Consider the following 27,559-nt stretch of genomic DNA (forward strand, 5'->3'; position numbering starts at 1 on the left):
AATGAGATAGAGGGCCTCCCTGGTGTCCCAGGAGTTAAGCTTCAACACTAGCAAGCTATCCCCAGCCAGGGAGCTAACCCACATGGCGCAGCAGACCTCTCCTGTCTCACCTGCTGCTCCCCTCAGCAGTGTATTTCAGTCAGTCTGCCTGTTCTGCTCCCCACTCTCTCTGGTGAATCCTCTCACCCCCACTCCTCTGGCCTGTACCCCAGTTCTTGTATGCATAAATAAAATAAATCTAAAAAAATAAATGAAAAGGAAGTAAAAATAATTACTAAGTAGGCAAATATTTGCTTTCTAGGATTTAAGAAACTTGTGCACAGGCATATATTGTAACAAAAGGAGGAAGTCATTGTGCGGGGAGAGATTGAGGATGTTAGGGAGATGGAAGATAATTATCTTTTGGTGGATATTGTGGTATATAGAAAGCATGAATTTAGGGGCCTCCTTGGTGGCACAAGGAGTTAAGATGCAATCTATGAAGCTATCTGCAGCCACTGCAGCATGAGTTCGATCCCCGCCCAGGAAGCTACCCACATGGTGCAGCAGACCTCTCCTGTCTCACCCGCTGCTCCCCTCAGCCTGTTCTGCCTGTTCTGCCTGTTCTGCTCTCCACTGTGTCTGGTGAATCCTCTCACACACACATCCACACCTCTGGCCTGTACCCCAGTTCTTGTATGCATAAATACTTTTTTTTTAAAAAAAGTATGAATTTATATATATAATGGTACATAATGAATTGTTGCTGTTTTGAAAGATTTACTGTCTGGAGTCTAGATGACTGCAAATATACCCTGTTTATAGGAAGAACCATAGAGATCTCTCAGTCAAATCCTCTCATTTTGCTGGTTAGAAGCTCAAGCTGAGATGTGATTTGCCAAAGGCCACATTAATTAATCATGTCCTGGTATTTGAACAGATCCATCTCCTTACTCAGCCTGAACCACTTCCTCATTATGAAATCCTCTTTAGGCATCACTTCTCTGAGCCCTCCCTTTTCATGTCTGTTTGAACTCCCTCTCATTCAGGTGCTGGGGGTGAGAGGATTCACCAGAGACAGAGTGGGGAACAGAACAGGCAGACTGAAATACACTGCTGAGGGGAGCAGCGGGTGAGACAGGAGAGGTCTGCTGCGCCATGTGGGTAGCTCCCTGGGGATCGAATTCATGCTGCAGTGGCTGGTGATAGCTTGATAACACTGTCTTTAACCCCTGCACCATGGGGGAGGCCCTCTTACATGGTTTTCTGATGAGGCTTCTCCTCCTAAAGGTTGGACAGTTCCTCTCACTGTATGGCCACACAGCCCTTAGTGTGCAGGTGGAGAGAGAACCACAAGGCAGTTCTCTGATGTCTTATGTGGACACTAATCCTTTCAAACCAGGGACCCACCCTTATGAACTCAACCTTAATTACCTTCTTTTTAAAAAAAATATTTATGCATACAAGAACTGGGGTACAGGCCAGAGATGCAGCAGGGGGGCGGTTTGAGAGGATTCACCAGAGACAGAGTAGGGACCAGAACAGGTAGATTGACCGAAATACACTGCTGAGGGGAGCAGTGGGTGAGTCAGGAGAGGTCTGCTGTACCATGTGGGTAGCTCCCTGGCTGGGGATTGAACTCGTGCTGCAGTGGCTGCAGATAGCTTCATAGATTGTGTCTTAACCCCTTGTGCCACCAGGGAGGCCCTAACCTTAATTACCTTCTAAAACCCCTCTTTCCAAATACACCCACATGGGGGTTAGAATTTTAACATGAATTTTGGGGTGGGGGCATAATTCAGTCCATATCAGGTGATGATCTGGTTAATGCTTTGGCCATTGTGTCCATGGTCTGCTACAGCCCCAGCCCTAACACATGCTCAATTTTCTCTGCCTTCTGCCCTCATCAGGCCCATGAGCTAATCCAGATTGCCCTCACTTCTCTGAGAGTATACTGCCTAGACGTCTGGTGCTAATGTGCTAATGAGAAGTCAACGGCTAATTCAAAAGAAAAATAAATTTATTAACAGGTGTTAAATAGCTCAGACTTTCTGGGAAGCCCAGAGAGTTAGATGCAAAGGTTATGGAGCCAGAGGCAATGCCCAAAATAGTATTGCAGAACTGGTCCTGTGACGATGTAGCTTCTACTGCCAGTGGGTGAGGCACCCCGCCATCCCATAGCACCCAAACCACCAATGGTGGGTAGTGGACACTGCCAACCACCACTTCCAGGGTGACGTGGCCCCTTCTTTGTGGTGTCACACAGCCTGCCCCTCAAAGTAGGTGTAGGGGTTAGGTTGACAGTGCCCAGGTCAGAGGTCTGAGCCCTAGCCCCGAGGGAGGCTGGAGCAGTGAGTTTATGACATTTGCAGCTTTTACAGAAGGAAATAGCACGACTTCAGGATTGGCCCTTTGGGGAGGGTTCCCTCAGCACAGCAGGCATTCCTATAATGACCAAAACATTAAAATTATGTTTTACTATGGAGATGGCCTCTGGGCTAGAACTGTGTGGGGCTGTCACTGAGCAAGTGGGAACGTTGTACCCTGGCGGAAGGAGGACTAAGGAGCAGAGGTGGGAGAATATATCCCAGAGCCCAGGTGATGGATGCAGCAAGAACCAGTGTGTGAGTCTGTCTGCAGGCGCTGTCTGAAGCTATTCTGATGGTAGTGTGGGCTACTTTGGTGACGGCAGCTTGCCTGGCAGTAACAACTGTGAGCAAGTGAGCACTTACTACTGACAAGGCATTGTGTGATGCTTTCCATATTTTACTTCCTTTATCCACATGATTATCTCTAAAGCTATTATTTTATAGGAGAGAAGACTGAGTTGCAGAAAGGCCTATAAAATTCCCAGAAACCGGGGCCTCCCTGGTGGTGCAAGGGGTTAAGCACAGCACTTGAAGCAATCCTAGCCTCTGCAGCACCAGTTCAATCCCCAGCCAGGGAGCAAACCACATGGCACAGCAGACATCTGTCTCGCCCACTGCTCCCCTCAGCCGTGTATTCAGTCAGTCTGCCTGTTCTGTTCTCCGCTCTGTCTCTGGTGAATTCTCTCACCCCACCCCCCCGCACCTCTGGCCTGTACCCCTGTTCCTGTGTGCATAAATAAATCCTTTTTTTATTATTTTTTATTTTATTCTATTTTTTAAAAATTTATTTATACAAGCACTGAGTACAGTCAGAAGCGCAGGAGGGTGAGAGAATTCACCAGAGCCAGAGTGGAGAGCAGAGCAGAAAGACTGACGAAGTACACTGCTGAAGGGAGCAGCGGGCGGCTGGGGTGCTGCGCGCCATGTGGGACCCTCGCTGGCGGTCGAGTATCGAACCGGCGTTGCAGAGGCTGCGGGCAGCTTCACAACCCAGCGCTCAACCGCTGCACCACTGGGGAGGCCCAATAAATAAATCTTTGAAAAAAAAAAAAAAAAAAAGAGATGGATCCCAGAGTCCGCTACACTTCCCAGACCTCATTCCATCTCTACTTCCCACAGAGACCTCCCAGCAGAGAGAAGGAAGTGAGCAATCATTGTGAACATGTTGCCCTCCGGTTTATTTTTTTTGAAGATTTTTATTTTATGTATTTATTTATTTTTGTGTAGAAGAACTGGGGTATAGGCCAGAGATGCAGAGGGTGAGAAGATTCACCAGAGACAGAGTAGGGAACAGAACAGGCAGACTGACTGAAATACACTGCTGAGGGGAGCAGTGGGTGAGACAGGAGAGGTCTACTGCGCCATGTGGGTAGCTCCCTGGCTGGGGATTGAACTCAGGCTATGGTGGTGACAGTGCTTAGGCTTGCCCGAGACCACCAGGGAGACCCAATAACAGTGCTTTTGACATGACAAATCTGGTGCTTGACTAGATACTATTTTGTTTTGTGTAAATTTTTTTTTTAATAGAGGCATGTTTTATTTATTTATTTGTTTGTTTTGTTTATACAAGCACTGGGTACAGTCCCAAGTGCAGGAGGGTGAGAGAATTCACCAGAGCCAGAGCGGGGAGCAGAGCAGGCAGAAGGACCGAAGTACACTGCTGAGGGGAGCAGCGGGAGGCAGGAGAGGTCTGCGCGCCATGTGGGACCCTCCTCCGGTGGCCGGGGTGCAGCCGGGGATCGAACCGGCGCTACAGAGGCCGCGGGCAGCTTCGCAACCCAGCGCTCAACCGCTGCGCCACCAGGGGAGGCCCTGTGTAAATTTTTTTAAAAGATGTCTCATTTAGGGCCTCCCCTGGTGGCGCAGCGGTTGAGCTGGGCTGCGAAGCTGCCGCAGCCTCTGCAGCGCTGGTTCGATCCCTGGTTACCGGCAAGGGTTCCACATCGCGCGCAGACCTCTGCTGCCGTCCGCTGCTCCCCTCAGCAGTGTACTTCGGTCCTTCTGCCTGCTCTGCTCCCCGCTCTGGCTCTGGTGAATTCTCTCACCCTCCCGCGCTTCTGACTGTACCCAGTGCATGTATAAATAAATCTTTAAAAAAAATAAAGATGTCTCATTTATTTTAGACTTTATTTAGGTACAATTTACATGTTATATAATGTACCCTCCCCTTTAAGTGTACATTGTAATGATTTTTAGTAAATGTGCTGAGTTGTACATGAAATCCAGGTTTACAGCATTTCTGTCATCTGTGAGATCCCATGAGCCCGGTTAGTGAATCCCTGCTGCCCTAGTCCCAGAAACACAAGTCTACTTTCTGCCTCTATAGATTTACCTTCTCTGGATAGTTCATATAAAACAGTACATAGTCCTTTGTGGCTGGCTTCTTTCTCTTGGCATGTTCCTGGCTTTCATCATTGTTGTAGTGAGACTGGTGCTTCCTTCTTCCTTTTTTTTTTTTTAAGATTTATTTTATTTATTTATTTATTTACACAAGCACTGGGTACAGTCAGAAGCGCGGGAGGGTGAGAGAATTCACCAGAGCCAGAGCGGGGAGCAGAGCAGGCAGAAGGACCGAAGTACACTGCTGAGGGGAGCAGCGGGCGGCAGGAGAGGTCTGCGCGCCATGTGGGACCCTCCTCCGGTGGCCGGGGAGCAGCCGGGGATCGAACCGGCGCTGCAGAGGCTGCGGGCAGCTTCGCAACCCAGCGCTCAACCACTGCACCACTGGGGAGGCCCTCCTTCTTCCTTTTAATTGCTAAGTAGTACTCCATGCTAGATACACATTTTGTTTATGGATTTGATATATTTGGATGATGAATCTTTTTTTTTTTAAGATTTATTTGTTTATATAAGAACTGGGGTACAGGCCAGATGCGTGGAAGGGTGAGAGGATACACCAGAGACAGAGCAGGGAACAGAACAGGCAGATGACGAAATACTGCTGAGGGGGACAGTGGGCAAGACAGGAGAGGTCTGCTGCGCCATGTGGGACACTTGCCGGCTGCCTGGGATCGAACCCACGCTACAGAGACTGCGGACAGCTTCACAGCGCTGTGCTCAACCGCCTGCGCCACCAGGAGAGGCCCTGAATCACGTTTTTAAAAAAGATTTATTTATGCATACAAGAACTGGGTACAGGGTAGAGGTGCGGGTGTGTGAGGATTCCCCAGAGACAGAGTGGGGAAGAGAACAGGCAGACCAACTGAATACACTGCTAACGGGAGCAGCGGGTAAGACAACAGTTCTGCTGTGCCATGTGGGTAGCTCCCGGGCAGGGGATTGAACTCATGCCGCAGTAGCTGTGGACAGCTTCATAGTGCCAATGTTTAACATCTTGTGCCACCAGGGAGGCCTCAAAAATTACATTTTGTTTACCTATTTACCACTTGAATAAGTCACACTGACTTTAATCTTCATTTCCTTAGGGTATTGCTTATTGAAGTAAAGAATGAAGACAACAGAAATCAGTGAAAACCCCCACTTTCGTATTCACTATCCATCTTTTTCTCCTGTAATTCATTCACCATCAGGTTCCAGACAGGTTGTGGACCTCTTGGCACCTGGTGGAAATGGTTAAACAGAAAGCATTGAGTTGTGTAGTCAGATTGGGTTTAAGCTCCGATTATTGCTGGGAGACTGAAGCTTCTCTGAGCTTCATGGGTTGTGTAAAATGGAGCTGAACCAAGCATCTGCTTTCTGAGATTATTGTGAGGAGGAAGTGAATGTAAAGTGTTAAGCTTTTAATAAATTAGCTATTTTTATTAGTTTTTTTTTTTTTTTTAAGATTTATTTATACAGGAACCGAGGTACAGGCCGGATGCGGGGGAGGGTGAGAGGATTCACCAGAGACAGAGCAGGGAGCAGAACAGGCAGACCGACCAAAAACACTGCTGAGGGGAGCAGCGGGCGAGACAGGAGAGGTCTGCTGCGCCATGTGGGTCACCGCCCTGGCCTGGGATTCGGCTTGGGCTGCAGTGGCTGCTGATGGCTTCATTGTGCTGAGACTTAACCTCTTGCGCCAACAGGGAGCCCTCGTTTGCTAGTTTTGAGGTAGGACTTGTAGAGAAAGAGGTAGACCCAGCTGTCCGTCATTATAAGCGTACATTGGCAGGCCGAACGCCAAATGGTGGAAAAATAGAGCCCGGCCTGTCATACTACCTACTCCACAAAATAGTCACAAGTGTAAGCTGAGTGAATGGGTCAGGCTTTTATGCCACTGGCCTCTGTTGCTATCTCTTGAATGTGGGAGACGCTTGGGAGCCCGTGCCAGGGGCACATGCATGCCTGATGGTGGACACCTGGAGGATGGTGTGGGCGTGCGTCAGTGTGCACACCTGGGCCTGCAGGCAGAGGCTCTAAGAGCAGCGTCTCACAGCAGACGGCCGCAGCGGAGAATGGCTACAGGGGACGAGCTAAGGCTGGGAGAGGAAGATCACAAGAGAAAGCCGAAGAAAAAGAGTAAAGGTTTGCCCGGGGCTGGGGGGCCGACCTCCCTGGCCTCCCTGCCTGGCCAGCCTGTGGGCTTGCCCCCCAACTGGCGTAGAAAGAGCCTGAAAAGCCACTGTGGACTCGGGACTTCTTTACCCGTCGGCCCGAATGGAGAACCTGCCCTGTGCCTGCTGCCACTGCACACGTCAGGTAACTTTAGGTTTCTCTGAAGAAGACCCCTGTGTTCCAGTTCAGCCCTCAGGGCCAAAGGGCAGGTTTCTCTTCTGTTTCTGCTGCAGACGCGCTGGCCTTTGAGGGGGCACTCTGTAACCCAGGGGGAGCCAGCTGTGAAACTGCCAAATGTCCTTGAAGGATTTCAGGAGTGTTTTGGGGGAGTGGGTAGGTGACCGGTGGGTAATCTCCTCTCTACAAGGCCCAGAAAACGAAAATGGTTTTTTTTAGGGGAACTTTGAGGTTTATAGAAAATTTGCTCCTTGGAGAAGCCCACTCAATCCTTAGAGTTACAATTTGTGCAAAGGAAGCCACTGGGATTATCAGTGCACTCAGAATTTGTGCTTGGGATAGGGGTGCACTCAGGATGGCAGACTGGCAAGGTTTGGGGCCTGAGATCAGGCATTCCATTCCAGTCCTGGGAAGAGCGACGCCTCACAGGTGAGAAATGCTCGGGCACTGTTTCTGCTGTTTAAATAGTTTTTCTGAGAGGGCGTCCTGGCCCCGGTGATGGCCTTCTCCTAGGCTGCAACTGGAGGGCCTTCGGGGCCTCAGAGTCAGCTCATCAGGAGGCAACTTGCTCAGCCAAACAAGCACTATTTTAGGGAACTACAGGTTTCCTAAAAGGGCTCACACAAGCGCATTTCTCTAAACAGGTTTTTCCACTGTTAATCAGGGCTCTGAAGTCAGTGTATCACCAGGAATAGCCACAGCTGTCCGTGTTGTGCTATTTGCTTTGAGTCCTTCTAAGGCACCAACCTTAGGGCTTTGAACGGCATGTGTCTGCTCTGTGCACACTAGATACCCTCAGTGAAGACAATGGCTACTCCCTACCCTTAGATGTTTGTGTGTGTGTGTTTTTTTTTAAGATTTATTTATGCAAAGAAGAACTGGGGTACAGGGCAGAGGTGTGGGGGTGGGAGGATTCACCAGAGACAGAGTGGGGAGCAGAACAGGCAGATCCACTGAAATACACTGCTGAGGGGAGCAGCAGGCGTGACAGGAGAGGTCTTCTGCGCCGTGTGGGTCACCTCCCTGACTGGCTTGGGTTCCTTAGAAATGGGATCTTGCACGTTTCTACTGTACTTTATTTTTGGTCTTTATTTCTTAAATTTATGCATACAAGAACTGGGGTACAGGCCAGAGGTGTGGGCGGTGAGGGGATTCACTAGAGACAGAGTGGAGAGCAGAACAGGCAGACTGACTGAAATCCACTGCTGAGGGGAGCAGAGGGGAAGACAGGAGAGGTCTGCCGCGCCATCTTCCTGGCTGGGATGGAACTCAAGCTGATGATGGTGCTGAGACTTAACACCCCCACACCCCCACCCGGCTCTTGTACTTTGAAATAACACACATCATGAAAAAAAGGTTATTACTCTTAGGGGAATTCAGTACGTAAGGTCTGGTGCACAGGCTGAGGAACATTTGATTATGCACACTCACACACTCATCCCCACTTCCTCACTCTTGTCTTGTAGAAAACTTTTTTTTTTTTAAAGACCCATTCACCTATGCACACAAGAGCTGAGGTACAGGCCAGAGGCGCGGGGGGGTGGGTGGGAGAATCCACCAGAGACAGAGTGGGGAACAGAACATGGAGACCAACTGAAACACATTGCTGAGGGGAGCAGTGGGCAAGCCAGGAGAGGTCTGCTGCGCCATGTGGGTAGCTCCCTGGCCAGGGATCGAGCTCATCCTGCAGTGGCTGCGGACAGCCCCACAGGTTGCGTCTCAACCTCTTGCACCACCAGGGAGGCCCATTGTCTTGTAGAAAACTTTTAATGTCTTTTTTTTTTTTTTTAAAGGGAGATAAATTTTTTTTAAGATTTATTTTTATTTATTTATACAAGCACTGGGTATAGTCAGAAGCGCGGGAGGGTGAGAGAATTCACCAGAGCAAGAGCGGGGAGCAGAACAGGCTGACTGAAGTACACTGCTGAGGGGAGAGCAGCGGGCGGCAGGAGAGGTCTGCGCCCCATATGGGACCCTCCTCCGGTGGCCGGGGAGCAGCCGGGGATCGAACCGGCGCTGCAGAGGCTGCGGGCAGCTTCGCAACCCAGCGCTCAACCGCTGCGCCACCGGGGAGGCCCAAACTTTTTTTTTTTTTTAATAGAGGCATGTTTATTTATTTATTTGTTTGTTTGTTTTGTTTATACATGCACTGGGTACAGTCAGAAGCGCAGGAGGGTGAGAGAATTCACCAGAGCCAGAGCGGGGAGCAGAGCAGGCAGAAGGACCCAAGTACACTGCTGAGGGGAGCAGCGGGCGGCAGGAGAGGTCTGCGTGCTATGTGGGACCCTCCTCAGGTGGCCGGGGAGCAGCCGGGGATCGAACCGGCGCCACAGAGGTCGCCGGCAGCTTCGCAACCCAGCGCTCAACCGCTGTGTAGGCCCAAACTTTTAATGTCTTGTAGGCAGCACTGTCATTGGTTATTTTACCATGAGGCTGCATTATCAGATTATTGGAAACTCACTGGTTTTCAATTGAGTTTTTCCATAAGAATAGTGAAGACAGAAGTCTTGACAAGTCAGATACTCAGGTGTTGAATGATAAACCCATCGAGCATAAATCAGAGCCAGGAATGACAGTTTCTCCTCTTTGCCTCTTACTGCAGATGCATTTATGTAATCTGTTTGCTCTCCAAGAACTAGCTTTTAAATTAAATATGCATGCCCCAAATTTGTGATAAGTAATGCACAATAGGATAGCACAAAAAAAAGGCTTCTTTTAATTTTTAAAAAACTCATGAAGTTTCCCAAATGCCCATCAGATATTGTCATCTATTATGTTTTCTCTCCGCCACTGTGAGGCAGACCAGAGTACGTAGCCAGGAAGCAGGAAGGTGGCATTTACTTTCTTATGAGGCTATGCAGACTCCAGACTATAGACAGAAAACATGCAAAGACATTTTATCAGCTGTGACATACCAGGGGTACGTGAATATTCAGGGCTCCACACTACTATATAATGCTGCATTTCTTGGTTTTATTTGAAACAATGCATATTTTTTAGCATTTTATCGTAGGATTTTACACTTGTCATTTACACAAATTACAAGATTCTGCTTCAAGTTTTTAAAAAAATTTTTTTAAAAATTCAGCCCATGTGCAGCACAAGAATATGCAAAACTACTTTACATTATACACACTTTTTATCAAAGGAGATACAAAATTCTGGCTTGTAGTTTTAGACAAATACAAGAAGCTTCAAACTAGACAAAGGGTTAACATTAATTCTCAAATATAAGTCTGCACTTTGTGTTGTAGTTCTCTGAGATGTGAATACCAAATTCTTAAGGGAATTTACTTTTTCCTTTTACAAAGGAAAACTGACAAATCTCCCTTAAACAAGTCCCTCCCCATCAGCTTTATCCATCACCCTACTCTCCCTTCCCTTAGTGCCAGACACTTGCATCATGTAACAAAATCAGTGGTGGGCGTTAAGAGGATCAGATTCTTTAAGCAAACTCTTTTCCTGCAAAAATCTATGAAGCCTTGAACTGACACAAATGGCTCTGCCACATTATGTTAAATATGACTTAACACTAGGTAATCTAGTGAGCTGTGAGGCTGACGCTGACGCTGAGTAGTCAAAGGAAGGTTCCTATCAGTGTGCTTTTTATTGGTGACAAAATGGCGGCCTTAACAATCAAGTTGTCTGATGCTAAGAGAACTTTAAAATCTATCTAAATAGATCATGCCCACTGATTCCTTGAGGGACTTTCTGATGCTTATGCATAGATTTTTTTTTTTCTTTAGCAAGTTGGAGGCAATATTTCATACTTTCCTTCTGAAGGAATATAAAGAGGCAATAAGAATAGGGCGTTTTCTACCCTTTTAAAAGATACTGCTTTCTATCAATGGGAGTCACTGTTCCCTAACTATTATCCAATGCCTAAATGTGTGTGTATATGCATATTTAAAAGAATTACCCATGTTTCACTCAGAATCAATAACAGTCAACTCCTGATTATCTATGAGACATAAGTGACATTTACTACCAGCAAATTTCAGGCTTAATGTAACTGTTCTTTTTAACACAGCTTTCTTTCACTGTTCGACATCCTCTGTAGATTAAAGCCTATCAAGATCAGGATATACCACAAAACCTCTATGTACTCTGACCAACACTAGGCGTATGTAAGGAAACAAAATGAGCACATTCTACTCGGGCTTTGGGAAAGAGCTTCAGCTGGAAAATGGAGGCAGGTTACAAATGAGTGTGAGAAAGGATAAATTCCAACCCCCCTGAATTAGCTCTTATAGTATGCCTTTATTAAATTTATGATGCCCACAAAATTAAAAACTTGAGGCACAGTCACTATTTTATAGATAATGGAGAGTTGACTGTAATCATGTTCTTTGTTTATGACTTTAGCCCTTTCACATAAAAAAATTCACAACATGATGAAGATTAAAAAAGACTACCATATGACATCTAGAAGCATTTATTTTATGCAAAAACTTAAATATGATTATGTGTACACAAAAGTGTACACATTACCTATGCTGAACAATGCCAAGAAACAATATATTGATGCAACAGTTGTCTTCTAAAATAAACAAAAACTGAGCCCAGACTGGCAGACAAAGGCAAAACACTTATTTCCCAATAGCACAATGCTGAAAACTGATAGCAATCCTAAACATCTCCAACTTTCCTCACAAAGCTGCCAAAGTCCAACTATTTTAAAAAACTGACTTTTTTTTTTTACATCAATAATAAAAATCTGGTGACAAACATTATAAAACCAAATGTTGGACAGTCTTTACTCCTTTAAAATTCCAAATATTCCAACATAATTATAGGAGTAAAGACCATTTTAAAGTGATATGCTTTATGAAACAAACAATAATATGTACATTTATTGCAAATTATATTAAACTAAAATGGAGGGGAAATCAAAATATGAAGTGATATGAAATCATAATAATTTTAATTATTTTCTCACTCTGATAAAAATCAGAAAGCAACATTTATAAAATTGCCACCACATCACTTTTCATAGCAGGGAATTGAAATCTGTACATCTCTTTTTTGCAGAAAAGTAGGCAGGCAGAAAGAATTATACATAAAAGTTTCCAAAAGGAAAAACAAAGAAATATTTAATCTGATCTCTTTTCTTCTAAAAAATTAATTCAGTAGACTTCTATTTTTTTCTTGTGTAACACGGGAATTCCTGGCTCTAAAATTGATGAATTTTTCAGTGTCAGTGTAAGGACATCCTGTTACTTTCTTAAAAATAAAAACTGCAGCATGGAAATTAATGGTGTATTATGCCTTTCAACTCCAGATATGCAGAACTGGAACCAAGTGTTAAGCAATTTGCTTAATTATTGACTTTTCAGAAGAAAAGTCTGGAAGAGGGGAGGGTAGAACAGAGTTGCTTTTAGCCTCTCTCAAGAGTTTCTGCTATACATTTCCATCAAAGGACTTGTGGTCATGTGAAAAGGAAGTATACTTTCTTTCAGTTTTCAAGGCAGAAAGTGTGTGTTCTGAAGTTAACTTCATTTCCTGTTCAGGGACGTTTTGAATCCAAGTTTTTGCAGAAGCTGGAGCACGCTTCTGTTTGGCCTTCATTTTCTTCCTTTGCAAATGGTTTTTCTTTTTACCTTGGAGATAGGAGCAGAAGAAAGCAAGATTAGAAAAGTTGTCAACAGGAAAATAAAACCAACCAGTATTTCACTTCTATAGCTGTTCTCTAAAGTCTTAACAATATTTCCATTTTAACTGAGATTTTACTAGGTTTAAGGAATCTTTCCCTAAACTAGATAAAAACAAAATAGCAATAAAATTTTTATTTTCAACCATTATGTATTGCTATCTGATCTGCTTATAACAACGAAAGCTAGTTATTTTAAATTATTTTTATTAATAATCCCAAAGTGATAGTGGAAGAATTACTGGGCACTATGGCAAAATGAATTTATAAGCAGCAAAGAAGTTCTGACTGCTGGTATGGGTAAACAAATTTATTTTAGCATATTGAAAAAAAAAGCCAGGAGGAAAATTTAGTTTAATACTGTTAAGAAGTTAGAGGAATCCTCTACTCAACCTATCTTCCTAGGGAAATGCTGATCTCTGGGAGCTTGAGGGAGTGGGATGATAGGGCCTTTTTTTCTCTTCTCTCACTTAAGTCCTGTTTGACAGATGCAAGAATTTCCTCTAACAGGTAAAGTAAAGAGGCTAAGAGGGGAAGAACCAAGCGTACCGTCCTTGGCCTCCCTTAGACTTGTTCAAATCAGGGGAAAGGCATTAGTGGTCACCAGGCCTATAACGTTCCACATTTTTATTCAGACATACCAGTATTAAGTTTGTCTCCTCAAAAATTCAAACTTGGAGAAAAAGGTAAGTGAGTTTACTTATATCCCAAAAACCATCACTAGATATACATTTTATAAAGATAATGATGCTAAAAAAGCAGTAAGGTAATTAAGATTCTTAGACTATTGTTATAACACACAAAATAAATTTAATATATCAAAGAATTTGCTACAGGCTGCCTGCTGCACCTTCAGGAAGCTTCCCTTTACTAGCTCTGAGTCCTCAGTATCTTCCTGGCTGCTCTCACAGACTTTTAAAGGATCCAGATCACTGGAAGAATTTCCTGGACTTGATTCTATGTCCCAAAGTGAATCGCCATCACTTCCGAGCACTTGGCTTCTGAAAAATTTCATATTATTTTGATAAAAATTCACTTGATACTAAATAATATTCACATCAAAAAAACAAACAGTAGTTTAACACATGAAGTATACACAGGGGTTACTTTAAAATATGAACCCATGTAAGGAAACTTTCTGCTTAAAAAAAAAAAAATAGAAATTCCGACATTCTTCAACACTCACACTAAGCATACTAAAGGAAAACACAATAATCTGAAGTTGGGAAAATTATAGTTGATTATCCTATAGATAATTTTTTAATTTACAGTTTTCCCAGAAGGCCCAAGTTTAAGGACTGTTTCTCCATGGGTGTTTATTGATATCTCATTTCCCTGGAGAATCTGGCCTTAAATATAAGCAAAGCATACTCATCTGGATACCTGTGGAGACATTTTCAATGCAAATTTGGAATTGTTTTGCTATTGGGATATAGCTCGAAACAAGGGAAAAACAAATGAACTAAATAATTGAAAGGATGATTAATCCTCCATCTAAAACCCAGGAAGCCAACATCAACTCTCCAGTTGTTTCTTAATGTTTCTTGATCACAGTATACAAACAGCTGTTTTTGTAAATGTAGAAGGTGAATCCAAAACAATACCAAATGCATTCCAAAATTATAAATAGGAATATTTATTGAAAAACACACAAAGCCACAAAGTAAACAGCTCAGAATACATTTGCTGCAAACCCCAAAGAAATCTAATAATTCTATAGTTAAATGTACAAATTAAAATGTACAACTCCCAAATTAAGTAAAATCTCAGTAAATTTTTGTGCATATTGTCCATATTTTTTTTTTAAAAATTTATACATGCATACAAGAACTGTGGTACAGGCCAGAGGTGTGGAGGGTGAGAAGATTCACCAGAGAGTGGGGGAAAGAACAGGCAGAGTGACTGAAATACACTGCTGAGGGAAGCAGTGGGCTAGTCAGGAGAGGTCTACTGCGCCATGTGGGTTTCCCCCTGTCAGGGGATTGAACATGTGTTACAGTGGCTGCGGGTAGCTTCATAGATTGCGTCTTAACCCCTTGCGCCACCAGGGAGGCCCATATTGTCCATATTTCTGTGGGATAATGTATTCATCCCTAATTCATGAATTATATAAGCAGGTATAATACTAAAAGTAATTACTACTGACCTAATGTTGTCACTAAAAACCCAGTAAAAGGAATCCTGGAAGGGTTAGCACTTGCCACACATTTTAAGTTATGGTTGTGGTATTAAAACAGCTTCAGAGGTTATTACTTATCAAGAGTCCTGCCTAACATGGCTGAGGTTAAATGAGGTAACATGGTACTCTTTACTGTTGTTAATTCAGTAAAATATATCAAATGTTTTGCACATGTACTTCAGAAATGTATGACTGAATTGCTGGCTATAATTTCTGAGTAACAAAACATAGATGCATATTCTGAAACACCCCAAGCTTGCTTTTGTCTTTTCCATTCCTTCCTAATCTGAATAAGCAACTCGGCCCTTAAATTCTAGCATCTAATTTAACCATCTAACTTCACCGACAATATCACACTCACTGAAGACTTGTTTTGGATTGTCCATCAATCCACTAAATGGCATACTTAGGACTTCTAGGGTGCTTTTTTTAAGAGACATTGTAAGATTTTTAAGAAGGTGAAATTCTATTTTTAATTAAAACCAGTCTTCGGCAGGTAAGGCATTTTTTGCTTATTTTGTTTTACAATGTCCTAATTCAGAGACTAGGTCTGGTTGGTAAGTATGTAACTGTATATTTTGGTAAAAGGATAAAAGGATAGCTAAGGACAGGTCAGATCATTGGTTCAGGTGGCCTGCCTGTGTGATGGTCAGTACTATTTTGTGTGGGTGAGGAATGGCTAAAAGGTATAAACCCTTCAGAAAATTCTGGCAATTTCCAAGGCAACTGTTCAGAATACTATGTAACTGAAAAGTATATTAAGGGATAAAACACCCAGAATCCAAAACAATAATGATTACAGTTACAGATCTTTTATTCTGTGCAAGGTAACTTAAATGCTTTATATTTATTGACCCATCTAATTCTTAGAAGAATCCTTTGAGGAAGGTATTATACTATCTTACTGATGAAAAAAAGGAGGCAGAGGTTAAATACATTGTTCCAGGTCAAAGGTCTAGGTTTGAGAAGAAAAGTAATAAATTGCTTGCTAAGCCTGGCTTTCATTACTATATTTATTAGTTTATTAAACTTGTAGTGAGTTTTGGGCCTGTGTCTACAATAATGAGAGGTTATAAGAGGTACCCAGAGACACACAGAAATTTCATTAATGGTAATTAAAGTACTTACAAACACATTTGCTTCAGCAATACTGTACTTTATAAAAGTACTGAAGCAGCATGGTGGGGATAATCTGAGATGATCAAAGATGGCTCTTTGGTACAAGCAACTCAGAAGCTTACAATCTAATTTAGGGGGAGTTGAGTTGGGAATAGATATACAAGGGAAAAAGAGGGGTATGGCTAAATTCCTACTGTAAGCCACACTTTGGAAATAGTCCACTTTTTAAAAAAAAATTTTGTTTAAAGATTGATTTATTTATGCATACAAGAAGTGGGGTACAGGCCAGAGGTGTGTGTGTGGGAGGGTGTGAGAGGACCCACCAGAGATAGAGTGGGGAACAGAACAGGCAGACTGACTGAAGTATACTACTGAGGGGAGCAGCAGGCGAGTCAGGAGAGGTCTGCTGCGCCATGTGGGCTGCCCCATGGACGGCCGGGGATCGAACTCATGCTGCAGTGGCTGCGGATAGCCCCATACATAGGTTGCATCTTAACCCCTTGTGCCACCAGAGAGACCCTGGAAATAGACTACTTCTAGATGCTCAGCTGAGGTATCACTGTTAGAGTGTGCAAAATCTAAAATCCTAAGCCTAAGAATGATCAATAGTGAGCAGCTCTTAGGTTGTTTCACTGGGGAGAGATAAGTTGTTCACACATATTAACTGTAACAAGGAATTAAGAGATATTCACCTCTTAGCTGTTCATATTTTTTATGACTTCTACCTTCTCCATTCTGGGACCTTTGTATTGTAAAGGTAGCCCTTCACAATAAGTAAACCCCAGGCCATCAAGTGAAGGTGACCATGCAAAAAATGACACTGTTCTTGCAAAAAATAAAGAGAAATACTCAAATACTACAACCTTATTAAATATTAACCAACACAAAAGGAGATCTCTCTTCAGGTGGTATCTTAGAGGTTATGAGCTAAAAGCAAACCATTATGTCCTACTCAAGAAAAGCAAGGGTGATTTTCATTCCTAAAGGCTTAAGTGTTTGGCACACATTAGAAATAAAATGTTTAAATTTAAAGTTTGGAAAAACAGTGTACATTACCTTTGTAGGTCAATTTGTCTCTCTGCTGGTGCTGCCTTTTTGGCTACATCTTGCAGTTTGGGTGCTTTGGCATTACCTGCTTCCAAACCTCCAGGGCTTTCCTGACTGATCGTGGCTCTCTTTCTTCCCTTGCTAAGAGGTTTATTTATATCATCGTTTTTGGTTGCATTGCCCTGAGATTCAGACTTGGGTCGACGTCCTCTCCTAGGTTTTGAAGGGGTGGGTGGTCCTGATTCATCTACTTTCTCATCCGTTTTTTGTTGGATATTCTCTGTGCCAGCTGCTGTTACTGTTCTTTTCTTTCCTCGGTCACTGCTGATGTTGCCCTGGGTAGCCTGATCAGAATTAATCTCCTAAAAGAGTACAAAACAACTCTATAAACATAAATTCCTTAAATATTAATGATCTATACTAGAAAAAGTATTTTGAAACATTTTAAACTAGTTGGGATTCCAGGGCTTCTGGCTAACTGCTTACATCCCCCATAAAATGTGTACTCTAGGACTGGGACTGTGTGCAGCAGTAATCCCCGGAGCTGGCACACAATGCACTCAACAAATGCTTACTAAAATGCACAGGCAGGGGCCTCCCTGGTGGTGCAAGAGGTTAAGCGCTGCCCTATGAAACAATCTGCAGCCTCTGCAGCACGAGTTCGATCCCCAGCCAGCCAGGGTGCAACCCACATGGCGCAGGAGACGTCTCCTGTCTCCATGCTGCTCCCCTCAGCAGTGTATTTCAGTCAGTCTGCCTGTTCTGTTCCCCACTCTGTCTCTGGTGTGTCCTCTAACCCCCACACCTCTGGCCTGTACCCCAGCTCTTATATGCATAAATAAATCTTTAAAATAAAATAAAATAAAATGCACAGGCAGCTTACATAAAATAGAGATAGGTTTTATCACACCCATTTCAAATGAAAAGGTGCTTTAGGGCCTCCCTGGTGGTGCAAGGGGTTAAGCACAGCACTGTGAAGATATCCGCAGCCTTTGCAGCACAAGTTTGATCCCCGGCTGGCCAGGGAGCTACCCACATGGTGCAGCAGACCTCTTCTATCTGGCCCACTGCTCCCCTCAGCAGTGTATTTCAGTCAATCCGCCTGTCCTGCTCCCTACTCTGTCTCTGATGAAGCCTCGCACCCCCATACCTCTGACCTGTACCTCAGCTCTTGTATGCAGAAATAAATCCTAAAAGAAAAAAAATAGAAAAGGTGCTATATATTGATGGTATACTATAAATTATCACTTTTTTTTTAAAGATTTATTTATTAATGAATACAAGAGCTGGGGTACAGGCCAGAGTTGTGTGTGTGGGGTGAGAGGATTCACCAGAGACAGAGTGGGGAACAGAACAGGCAGATTGGCTGAAGTACACTGCTGAGGGGAACAGTGAGCAAGGCAGGAGAGGTCTGCTGCACCATGTGGGTTGCTCCCTGGCTGGCCGGGGGATTGAACTCGTGCTGCAATGGCTGCCGACAGCTTCATAGGTTGCTTCTTAACCCCTTGCACCACCAGGGAGGCCCAAATTTGTTACTTTTTAAAAAAGATTTATTTATGCACACAAGAACTAGGGTACAGGCCAGAGGTGTGGGGGGTGGTAAGAGGATTCACCAGAGACAGAGTGGGGATCAGAACAGGGCTGCTAATAGCTTGTGCTTAACTCCTTGTGTCACCAGGGATAGCCTAAACTGATCACTTTTCAAAACCATGTTTTTTTTTTTTTTTTAAAGATTTATTTGTTTATGCATACAAGAGCTGGGATACAGGCCAGGTGTGGAGGGTGAGAGGGTTCACCAGAGACAGAGTGGGGAACAGAACAGGCAAACTAACTAAAACACACTGCTGAGGGGAGCAGCAGGCGAGTCAGGAGAGGTCTGCTGTGCCATGTGGGTAGCTCCCTGTGTGGGGATCGAACTCATGCTGCAGTGGGTGTGGATAGCTTCATAGTTTGCATCTTAATTTCTTGTGCCACCAGGGAGGCCCCTATCTTTTCTTTTTAAACATTTATTTATTGCACAGAAGAACTGGGGTATAGGGCAGAGGTGAGTGTGTAGGGAGGGGAGGAGGAGGATTCACCAGATATAGAATGGTTAGCAGAAGAGGTAAATCTACTGAAATACATTGCTGAGGGGAGCAGCAGGTAGGACAGAAGAGGTCTGCTGCGCCGTATGTGAGTTAACTCCCTGGTGGGGGACTGAACTCATGCTGTAGCAGTGACAGTGCCGAGACTTAACCCCTATGCCACCAGAAAGGCCCTACCATTGTCCTTCCAATTGATTTTCATTTTCTTCAGAAAATATGTTTGAATGACTGGGGAAAAATATTTCATGTTTTAAGGAGTTACTTACATTTTTTAAAAATTTTTATTTTTTAAAAGATTTATTTATTTATACAAGCACTGGGGTACAGTCAGAAGTGGGGGAGGGTGAGAGAATTCACCAGAGCCAGAGCGGAGAGCAGAACAGGCAGACTGACGAAGTACAACTGCTGAGGGGAGCAGCAGGTGGCAGGAGAGGTCTATGAGCCATGTGTGACCCTCGCCCGGCGGCCAGAGATCGAACCGGCACTGCAGAGGCTGTGGGCAGCTTTGCAACCCAGAGCTCAAATGCTGCGCCAGTGGGGAGGCCCAAGAAGTTACATAAATTAACCACTCCTATGAATTTTCATTTTAAGTGAGAAAATTCAAAAATCAGAATTCCACTGAGTTAAATGTTAGTCTTCATTTTAAGAGTATGGGTAATACAAAAAGGAAAAAGAATATAGCAGCACCAAAGTGAAACTATGAAAACAATCTATCAGAGATGAGATATGCAAAGGCACTTGGAGGAAAATTAAGAAAATGGGATGTCACAGTTGAAATGTCAACAACACAAAATGCAGCACTTAGGGCCTCCCCGGTGGCACAGTGGTTGAGCGCTGTGTTGTGAAGCTGCCCGCAGCCTCTGCAGCGCCAGTTCGATCCCCGGCCACTGGTCGAGGGTCCCACTTAGCGCGCAGACCTCTCCTGCCGCCTGCTGCTCCCCTCAGCAGTGTATCCTCAGTCTGCCTGTTCTGCTCCCCGCTCTGGTGAATTCTCTCACTCTCCCGTGCTTCTGACTGCACCCAGTGCTTGTATAAATAAATAAATAAATAAATAAATAAATAAATAAGTCTTTTTTTTTAAAAAAAAAAAAAATGCAGCACTTAAAAAGCCTAATGCTGGGCCTCCCTGGTGCCGCAGGGGGTTTTAAGTCTTAGCGCTACCATGCTATTCCCAGTCACTGTGGCAAGAGTTTGATCCCCAGCCAGAGAGCTGACCCACATGGCTCAGCAGACCTATCCTGTCTTGCCCATTGCTCCCCGTGGCAGTGTATTTCAGCCAGTCTGCCTGTTTCACTCCCCACTCTATCTCTGGTGAATCCTCTCATCCCCTCCACCTCTGGCCTAGACCACAGTACTTGTATGCATAAACAAACAAACAACCCACCCAAATACATTTTATTTTTTAAAAAAGATTTATTTATGCATACAAGAACTGGGGTACAGGTCAAAGCTGCGGGGGGTGAAAGGATTCACCAGAGACAGAGTGAGAAACAGAACAGGCAGATTGACCAAAGTATACTGCTGTGGAGAATAGTGGGTGAGACAGGAGAGGTCTGCTATGCCATGTGGGTTGCTCCCTGGCCGGCCGGGGATGGAACCCATGCTGCAGAGCCGGCGGACAGCTTCATAGGTTGCGTCTTAACCCCTTGTGTCACCAGGGAGACCCCCAAATACATTTTAAAAATTGACCTCTAACTTAAAAAAATATATATATGTAATAGAAACAAAACAGAGCACTGACCCCTGTCAAAAGTAAACAGAGTTAAAGAAAGATATCAAAATCTTTCACTTTCTATTTTCAAAGTGTCAGGAGGAGGAGTGTGGGAGAAAGGTAGTGTGATGAGGGACTATATAAATTTGAGAATGGAGTGCGTGGCAGAATCATTTTGGAGAGTGGAAGCACAGTACGTGTAGCCAGAGGTGGTATGCACGCTTATATAATATGTAGCATATGGGTTCCTTACCCTGAAGTTGTAATATGAATTGTAATATGAAATTGTAATATGAATTTTTATAGGAGAAATCCACTTGCTAAATTTAAAAATTTACCTTATTTTTTACGGGGTCAATATTCTTTACAGGAGTGACGGAAATAATTCTTACAGGGTTTTCTTCATTTTCACTAACTCCAGTTTCTGCTGCCTCTGAACTCTGCTCCCTGTTGAAGCAAAATAAATCAAGGTTTCTTCATCACGTGAAGAGAAAGCTTAGACTCTTGCTATACCAATATGGAAACAGCAGTTCAGGCTGGTTTAGACATCTGGTAAAGTAAGCAATGATAGCAAGATTCAGATCTTCTATGGTAACAGACTATTGATTGCTCTATTATATCATGCTGCTGATTTCATTGAACCATACTACTGGTAAGACAGAAATGAGTACCTAAAACCACTTGAGAGAAAGAAAAAGTTGTGAAGAAGAAAAATAACACAACTATTGCAAACCTATCATTTAGGGTTGGGAAACCTTTATACAAAAATATACAACTGTAGCACAGTTGTCTCCAGGTTCTGTTAATGCTCTTCAAGGGAAGGGAATGTAAAATGTGTTTAAAACACCATCAGCTGAGTTTATTTTCATGATTGCATGAATAAGAATAAAATCTAGGCTATTTAGTGTTGCTAAGTGGAGTCACATGGAAATTTATGCAATAGTATAACATGAAATAATTTTATAAGTGTAAATGCTATAATGACATTATCTTAGCTCATACTAATTTGATTGAAATAAAAAACATACAAATTCAGTTTAAGAGAACTGAACTTCTGTAGTTTTCCTAACTTTCTTATATCTATGTACACATTTCCACCTAAATTAGTTATATTACAGATTCTGCTACTCTTCCCATTTAACTTTTAAACACACTCAGAAAGCTGTATTGTTTCAAAATGTGTAATACAGGCTCAATTTCCATCAGAAATAATACTGAAATCCAGCATGATTATTTTGACTCAAAACATTTCCTAAAGTCAATTTTTTGCAATACATTATTTTAGGATATTAAAATATGAACCAAGTAGTGAGTGAGAGCTAATGAAAACAAATGGAAAAAAGTATTGCCTTGAACGATTTCCAGTTGAAGGGTTCAGCTCTGAATTTACATTAATATTGCTTCCAGTCTCGGGTCCAGTGCTTCTAACATATGGTTTTCTTCCTGTTGCTGATAAAGGCTTGTTTACTGCACCTAGTACTCCAGTAGGTTTTGGCTAAAAATCACACATACATATGTTATTTTATACCTTACTGAAAGGAACACATGTAAATTTAGATACATATGGAAGAAAGATTTAGGCTAAGCCAAGGAATTGTTACTTTGGAAAGTTAAAATCCTAAATTTATTAGAAATGATGATTTTGTTTGAATACATGTACAAATCATAACCATTACCTTTACTTAACAACAACCAGGTAGTATTTAATTACCCCTTATTGTCAATCAAAATAAAAGTTGTCTCTAAAACAATGAAACATAAAACAAAATTGCATACAACTAAGCTATTAAATGTATATACTAGTAGTTAAGTTTATAAAAAAATTCCTTTTGCTCTTTTATGTATCATATAATTGTTATAGAATATATACTAACTTAATATCTAAATTACAATTATTTCTTTTATATTACACATTAAATTTACTATTCCATTAATCAGGAAAATCTGCTTTGAGGATTATAAGTAACCTGAAATCTATCATTATTGCTAAAAAAAAAAAAAAAACCCACTGTAATTCAGAAGAGAGGGTCATGGCAGAATAAAGCCAGAGAGATGCTATATCCTACAACATGAGTGTTGTCTCAATCTAAGACTAAAAAACTATAAAATTTAGGAGACACAAGATTATTTCTAGGAGTAGAAGTCATATACACATGAGATAAAGACCACAAAATTATTTAGTAGATAATACCTTTCCGGTTAACAGAAGGACTCTTGTCTCTTCGGAAATATAATTCTTATCATTACAGAAGTCCTACAAAAAGAAAAAAGAGTAAATATCCTGAGTCACATTTTAAATAAGACAAACTCCAATGTTTGAGGGCAAACAGTCTCCATTTTATTCATTAAATTATACTACATTGTTATAAGGTTTAGCGTAGTTTGTAAACAATCTCCCATTCCTTAATAAACTCACAGATATCTTTTTATTGTTTAAGTCAAGACAATTCAATATTTGCCAGTAGGGTTGATTGTAAGTGAAATTTAATTTTGTATGGCAGAAAAATGAAGGTAAGAAAATACCTTTTCAGGTTGTGTAAAAAATTTCATCGGAAGTACTGGATCCTTTGGTGAATCTGCATTGCACAAAGCACTTTTACTATTTATAACACACAGAGCCACATCACATACTGTGTAAAGTTTCTAGGTATGAAAGGAAAAAGGAGATGTAGTTTTCAGTAGTGCAAGATAAACACATATACCAATTCTGCCCAATGATATATAGTTATTATTTACTCCTTGAATATTCACAATTGTGTTTGGCAATTTTTTAAATGTACCTCCTAATGAGCCAAAAAAAACTCCTTCACCTTATTTACTATGAATGCCAAATATGCATTAAAAATAATAAACCAAACTGAACAAAAGGAAACATATAAGAACACCTATTTGTTTCTAATTCTTACTAAAAGTTAGTAAAGCAGCAGAATTGTAACTTCTGTGAGTTCTGTAGAGGTTTTAGTATCTTCTTCAGAGTATTAAACATTAAACATTCCTTAAATTATACAATAATAATGAAATGAATAAAAACTGACTTAAATATATTTATAAACATGATATAATACGAAAAAAATGGGAAAGAGCTGTACTATTTTTTATCTATTGGCTGACACACATCTTACTTCATTTGTCTTGGATTCATCTGGTGATTGGGCATCCTTTGTTAACTTGATGTTCTCTGCCATCTTCTTCATAAAGGCATGGCTATTGTTTTCATTCTTTGTCATTAAAACTTCCAGCATGAACCATAGGCACCTAAATGGTAAGCATATTCATCTATTAAGGAGACTGAATGTGGGTAGCTTTTACAAATGGAATAAATAATCTTAATGGGAAATTCTATTGTCTGAATGTAATAAAAGAAATATAAAACAGAGAAAACCACATGATTAAAAAATATCCTGTTAACAGTATTCATTCAAATGCAAAATACAAAATAAAACATTAAAAATGAAAATGTAGCTTAATATGAGAAGGTCTGACAGATTGGCAAGGCACAAAAGTCATTCTATAGGTGTTCAATGAATATTTATTTATTTAAAACTATCTTATTTTTTTTTTTTTTTTTAATTTTCTAGAGGCATGTCTTATTTATCTATTTGTTTTGTTTGTTTGTTTGTTTTGGTTTATACATGCACTGGGTACAGTCAGAAGCCGGGAGGGCGAGAGAATTCACCAGAGCCAGAGCCGGGAGTAGAGCATATCTTTTTTTTTTAAAAGATTTATTTGTTATACAAGCACTGGGTACAGTCAGAAGCGTGAGAGGGCGAGAGGATTCACCAGAGACAGAATGGGGAACAGAACAGGCAAACTGATGAAACACACTGCTGAGGGGAGCAGCGGGCGCAGCAGAAGACTGTGCGCCATGTGGGACCCTCGCCGGAGGCCGGGGGGATCGAACCGGCGCTGCAGAGGCTGCAGGCAGCTTCGCAGCCCAGTGCTCAACCGCTGCGCCACCAGGGAGGCCCCAATGAATATTTAATGATCTGACAAGTCTAAATGCCAGGCAATGATGAGCAGACCCACAAACAGCGGTCTTGGTATACTATTTGCTGGTCATGTAGGAGATCTATGTAATTCTGTTGAGACATAACTCTGACTTGCTGTACCAAAGCCAATGTGCATGGTAACCAGTCATTCAAATTATTTTTGCTGTTTTCCACTTTGATTGCATACTCATTTAACATATAAAATGTATTTTAAAAGGGGATACCTCAATTTGCAAATGAGGCTGAACATTAGAGTCACTTGAGGAACTTATTTTGACAAATCTAGGGTAATATGTTTTTAATAAGTTTCCAGATGATCTCAGGCAGCTGTGAGTTACTGCTTGTATGTATCATCAGGGGAGAAATCATTTGATGATAAGTCTACATAAATGAATTTCCCTATACTCTGTAAATGTTTTAAGGGGACTACTATAAAGAGGAAATTTAATGTTCTGTTTTTAGTTTAACAGTTTAAATGAGAACTGGTAGTTTTCAATAATACTAACTTTGGCAAAGAGTTAATTGACTCCAGTTGGACACTAGATGTTTGCTAAACTCGTAGAATCAAAGGAGAATAAGGAATAATTAGTCTGTACATATATATTTATCATATATATAAATACTGATTACATATATATTGTATGACTAAATTACATGCAGTGGATTATGAACAGAAATATTTGTATTATACCGCCAATCAAATGTTTATTCTCTTTTGCAGGGTGGTCACAAATGACAGAGAAGGATATGAGCTATTTAGTGAGTGCTTACTATATATTAAGCATTAGGCCAAGCACTTTCCTTTAATCATTGTAACCTTATGAAGAAAATGTAAAATTATCATTTTACTATTAAATAACCTAGAAAACCTTTTAGAAAGTTTTCTAGAAAGGCCAAGTGGCTACCTAATAAGGTCACAGAGATAAATGGGTGAGGACTATGATTAAAACCAAAAAAAATAATTTTTTTTTAATAAATGTGCTACTACAAACTAGTAACACATGCTATTAGAGTTTGGTTTGTTTTTTTTTAAGACTTAATTATTTATTTATATAAAAACCAGGGTACAGGCCAGATGCGCAGAAGGGTGAGAGGATTCACCAGAGACAGAGCGGGGAACAGAACAGGCAGACTGATGAAATACACTGCTGAGGGGAGCAGTGGGCGAGACAGGCGAGGTCTGCTGTGCCATGTGGGACCCTCCCGGCTGGCCAGGCCGGCCAGGATCGAACCGGCACTGCAGAGGCTGCAGAGAGCTTCACAGAGCAGCACTCAACCGCCTGCACCACCAGGGGAGGCCCTAAAACCAAATTTTTATAAAAGTATTTAGAAACAGAATATTACATGAGCAACTGTCTGCTGGACAAAGGTTCTAAGTTTGAGCTTCATTTGTTTATGTGAATATTGAAATTATTTGCTCTTCAGGCTCAGAATTCTAGTGAATTTCTATTAAGTTGAAGATTCTTCAGAGCCATTTACACATAACTGACAGGTGTTAGAATTCCTCTTGGTTTTAGTGCAGAAGTGAGGAAGCATTCTCAATGTGATGGGTGTTCTAATTTGTTTGAAAAGTTTTATTAAGAAGCTTGTGATAAAGTTAAAAAATAGACGTAAAAATATAAATTTGCGGGCCTCCCTGGCGGCGCAGTGGTTGAACGCTGGGTTGTGAAGCTGCCCGCAGCCTCTGCAGCGCTTGTTCGATCCCCGGCCGCCAGGCGAGGGTCCCACATGGCTCATAGACCTCTCCTACCGCCCGCTGCTCCCCTCAGCAGTGTACTTCGTCAGTCTGCCTGTTCTGCTCTCCACTCTGGCTCTGGTGAATTCTCTCACCCTCCCCCACTTCCGACTGTACCCCAGTGCTTGTATAAATAATCTTTAAAAAAAAAAATATATATATATATATAAATTTGCAACACAATTTAGATTTGACTTGCAGCAATTGAAAAAAGTATGATAATCTTGTTATAAAAATGTTAATTCAACCTTAATATATGCTAAGATTATGTGCCATCCAACAATAAAAAATTGGTTTAATCAATTATGGTACTTTGAAAGCTGTTCTATATATTATATTTTTAAAACAGCAGGTTAATGGGCCTCCCCGGTGGCGCAGCGGTTGAGCGCTGGGTTGTGAAGCTGCCCGCAACCTCTGCAGCGCAGGTTCGATCCCTGGCTGTTGGGTGAGGGGGTCCCACGTGGCGCGCAGACCTCTCCTGCCACCCGTTGCTCCCCTCAGCAGTGTTATCATCAGTCTGCCTGTTCTGTTCCCCGCTCTGTCTCTGGTGAATTCTCTCACCCTCCCGCGCTTCTGACTGTACCCAGTGCTCGTATAAATAAATAAATAAATCTTTAAAAAAAAAAAAAAAAAAAAAGAAAAAAGAAAACAGCAGGTTAAAAAAATAATACATAGGGGCCTCCTTGGTGGCGCAAGGGGTTAAGACTCAGCACTATGAAGCTATGTGCAGCCACTGCGGCCTGAGTTCGATCCCCAGCCAGGGAGCTAACCCACATGGCATAGCAGACCTCTTCTCTCTCGCCTGCTACTCCCCTCAGCAGTGTATTTCAGTCAGTCCACTTGTTTTGCTCCCTACTCTGTCTCTAGTGGATCCTCTCACTTCTGCCTCTCCCCCGCATTTTTGGCCTACAACCCAATTCTTATATGCATAAATAAATAAATCTTTAAAAAACCTGCTATTCAGATCATTGACAAAGGGGAGAAATCCTATATTGTCAAATTATTAACAAAGATGCAAAACAATGA

The 27,559-nt window shown here is 42.1% G+C and overlaps 1 protein-coding gene across 4 annotated transcripts in view; it reads right to left on the reverse strand.

Annotated features, from left to right (window-relative positions):
• Nucleotides 1–9,730: 9,730 nt before the first annotated feature.
• PDS5A (PDS5 cohesin associated factor A) overlaps nucleotides 9,731–27,559 on the reverse strand; it is a 113,485-nt gene continuing 95,656 nt past the window's right edge. For 3 of the 4 annotated variants that reach the window (XM_037530463.2, XM_037530462.2, XM_037530467.2), the window contains 8 exons: nucleotides 23,932–24,064; nucleotides 23,333–23,452; nucleotides 23,001–23,063; nucleotides 22,159–22,304; nucleotides 21,148–21,256; nucleotides 17,024–17,376; nucleotides 13,520–13,670; nucleotides 9,731–12,619 (listed from right to left, as the gene is read on the reverse strand). In XM_037530463.2, coding sequence (XP_037386360.1) covers nucleotides 12,584–12,619; nucleotides 13,520–13,670; nucleotides 17,024–17,376; nucleotides 21,148–21,256; nucleotides 22,159–22,304; nucleotides 23,001–23,063; nucleotides 23,333–23,452; nucleotides 23,932–24,064 — 1,111 coding nt within the window. In that variant the 3' untranslated portion in view covers nucleotides 9,731–12,583. The remainder of the gene's footprint in view (nucleotides 12,620–13,519; nucleotides 13,671–17,023; nucleotides 17,377–21,147; nucleotides 21,257–22,158; nucleotides 22,305–23,000; nucleotides 23,064–23,332; nucleotides 23,453–23,931; nucleotides 24,065–27,559) is intronic. The other variant, XM_037530466.2, reaches the window with a different exon arrangement.

This window comes from Talpa occidentalis, unplaced genomic scaffold (assembly GCF_014898055.3).
Source record: "Talpa occidentalis isolate TD23 unplaced genomic scaffold, MPIMG_talOcc4v2.1 talOcc4.6, whole genome shotgun sequence".
NCBI classification, from domain to species: Eukaryota; Metazoa; Chordata; class Mammalia; order Eulipotyphla; family Talpidae; genus Talpa; species Talpa occidentalis.